Source organism: Pezoporus occidentalis, unplaced genomic scaffold (genome assembly GCF_034315485.1).
Source record: "Pezoporus occidentalis ecotype Australia unplaced genomic scaffold, CSIRO_AGI_Poc_V1 ctg304, whole genome shotgun sequence".
In the NCBI taxonomy this organism is placed as follows: Eukaryota; Metazoa; Chordata; class Aves; order Psittaciformes; family Psittacidae; genus Pezoporus; species Pezoporus occidentalis.
This window is the reverse complement of record NW_026914986.1, coordinates 4,263-6,218: the sequence shown is the minus strand read 5'-3', so window position 1 is coordinate 6,218 and position 1,956 is coordinate 4,263. Positions and strand designations below refer to the sequence as shown.

Here is a 1,956-nt window from a genome sequence, read left to right as displayed (position 1 = left end):
GGCGGCGCCGCGCGAGGCGGGAGGGGGCGGTGGTTGGCCAGGGCGGGGAGCGGGAGCGGGGCCGGCGGCGGGGCCGGGACCGGGACCGGGATCGGGATCGGGATCGGGAGGGCGGTGGCGGCCGGCGCCGAGCGGGTAACGGAGGGGGGTGAGGGGGGAGCGGAGGATGGGGGGGTGGGGGGGGAGCGGCGGGGTGTGTGTGGGGGGGGGGCGGGTCACGAGGAGGCGCCGGGGGGGTCTTAAAGGGGCCGCGGGGTGAGGGGGGTTTATGAGGGAGGCGGCGCCTGCCCCCCCCCCCCCCGCTCCCCGCTCCCCGCTCGGCAGCACCGGGCCCGGCCCTGCCCCCGGGGCGGGGATGTTTTGGTGCCGGTGGTGGCGGAGCGGGGCCGGAGGCCTCGGGAGGGGGGGGGGAGCTGACGCGAGGGGCTAAGAATAGCGCGGGGAGGGGAAGCGCGGACAATGGGGAGAGCGGCGGGGCCCCCGCTGTGAGCCGGGGTCCGGGCGCCGAGGGAGGGAGGGAGCCGCCTCCGCCGCGGTGCGTTACCGGCCGCGCTCTCCGGTTACGTTTCAGCTGCTGATGAAACCGCAGCCGGGAGCGGAGCAGGGCTCGGAGCTTCCATGAGCGGGACCTTTGGGTCGTAACCGGCGCCTTCAAGGAGCGGCGGGGAGGAGAAGGGACAAAGGAGCCGGCGGAGGAGGGAGCAGCCCCCGGCCTGGAGCAGGGGGGGAGCCGCTGGATGTGGAGGGTTTGGGCAGTAAGTGACCGGGTCCTCGTGTACCTGGAGGAGAACTGGGGGGGGGGGGAGGCCGAGTTTGGTGCTGCTCGAGCTCTGGAGCCCTCAGTGGAAGCCCCAGGTGCTGAACCCAAAGCCTTGACTGTGCTTGAAGCTCCCATCCTGAGCACCGAAGCCGCTGCTTTGCTTGGTCGGTGTGAAAGCGGGGCAGGGCGAAAGCCAAGCCACCCAACCTGTTGTGTGTGGAGCAGCCAGCCAGCGCCGCCGCCGTGCTTTCGGTGCCCTTTCCGTGCATTCCCAAACCTTCCTCTCCTTCCTTTCTCCCCCTCGGCCTCCAGAAATGCTTTCTCTGAAGAAATACTTCACCGAAGGCCTCATCCAGTTCACCATCCTGCTCAGCCTGATCGGCGTGCGCGTGGACGTGGACACCTACCTGACCTCGCAGCTCCCCCCGCTCCGGGAGATCATCCTTGGCCAGAGCTCCGCTTACACCCAGACCCAGTTTCACAACCTGAGGAACACCTTGGACGGTTATGGCATCCACCCAAAGAGCGTAGACCTGGACTATTACTTCACCGCCCGCAGGCTGCTCAACCAGGTGAGGGCCCTGGACAGGTTTCAGGTGCCCACCACCGAAGTCAGTGCCTGGTTGGTGCACAGAGACGCCGAGAGCTCCGTGGCTGGTGCTCAGCCCAGCGCCGGCATCGCCCTAGAGAACGGCAGCGGCCTTCAGGATGGGAGCAGCCCCGACGCCGGGGTGAGGGAGAGCGGAGCTGAGCAAGGCTTTGGGGAGGAACTGGAAGATCTGGGAGCGGTGGCTGCCCCTGTCAATGGCAACCTGACCAAAGAGGTAGGCAGGAGCCTCTGTGGCTGCTGGGAGGGGTGTGTGTGTGTGTGTGTTGCCCTTTGGTACCCACCTGAGCGAGCAGCGTGATGCACGTTGGGTTTAGTGCTTGGGAACAGCAGCTCCTCACTTGGGATGCTCCACTAGGATGCATTTAGGGGCGCCTGGGTTACACGTGGGGTGGGTTTTCCTTGTTGTTTCTCCTATCCTCAGCCTGAAAGCAATAGCGAACGGAGGGGGAAAGGGTCGGGGCCAGCGTTTCGCCCTCTGCACGTGGCTTTGTGTTGCGAAAGCGATGGGACGAGGCTGGGAAATAAACAGGGGCGTTGGGTAACAGCTCCTCCCGGGGCCGGGCGGGCGGTTGGCTTCCTGGGTGCT

General features: G+C 67.4%; 1 protein-coding gene across 1 annotated transcript; it reads left to right on the top strand.

The window, feature by feature from the left end:
- The first annotated feature begins 627 nt into the window (after positions 1-627).
- On the top strand, positions 628-1,692 carry LOC134168204 (endoplasmic reticulum membrane sensor NFE2L1-like). The gene is made up of 2 exons (XM_062627648.1): positions 628-755; positions 1,073-1,692. Exon 2 carries the CDS (start codon positions 1,075-1,077, stop codon positions 1,666-1,668), a length of 594 nt encoding a protein of 197 aa, XP_062483632.1. The 5' UTR covers positions 628-755; positions 1,073-1,074; the 3' UTR covers positions 1,669-1,692.
- Positions 1,693-1,956: the final 264 nt, after the last annotated feature.

Coding starts and splice junctions, on each gene's coding strand:
- LOC134168204 (XM_062627648.1), top strand. CDS start 1,075: ATGCTTTCTCTGAAGAAATACTTCACCGAAGGCCTCATCCAGTTCACC.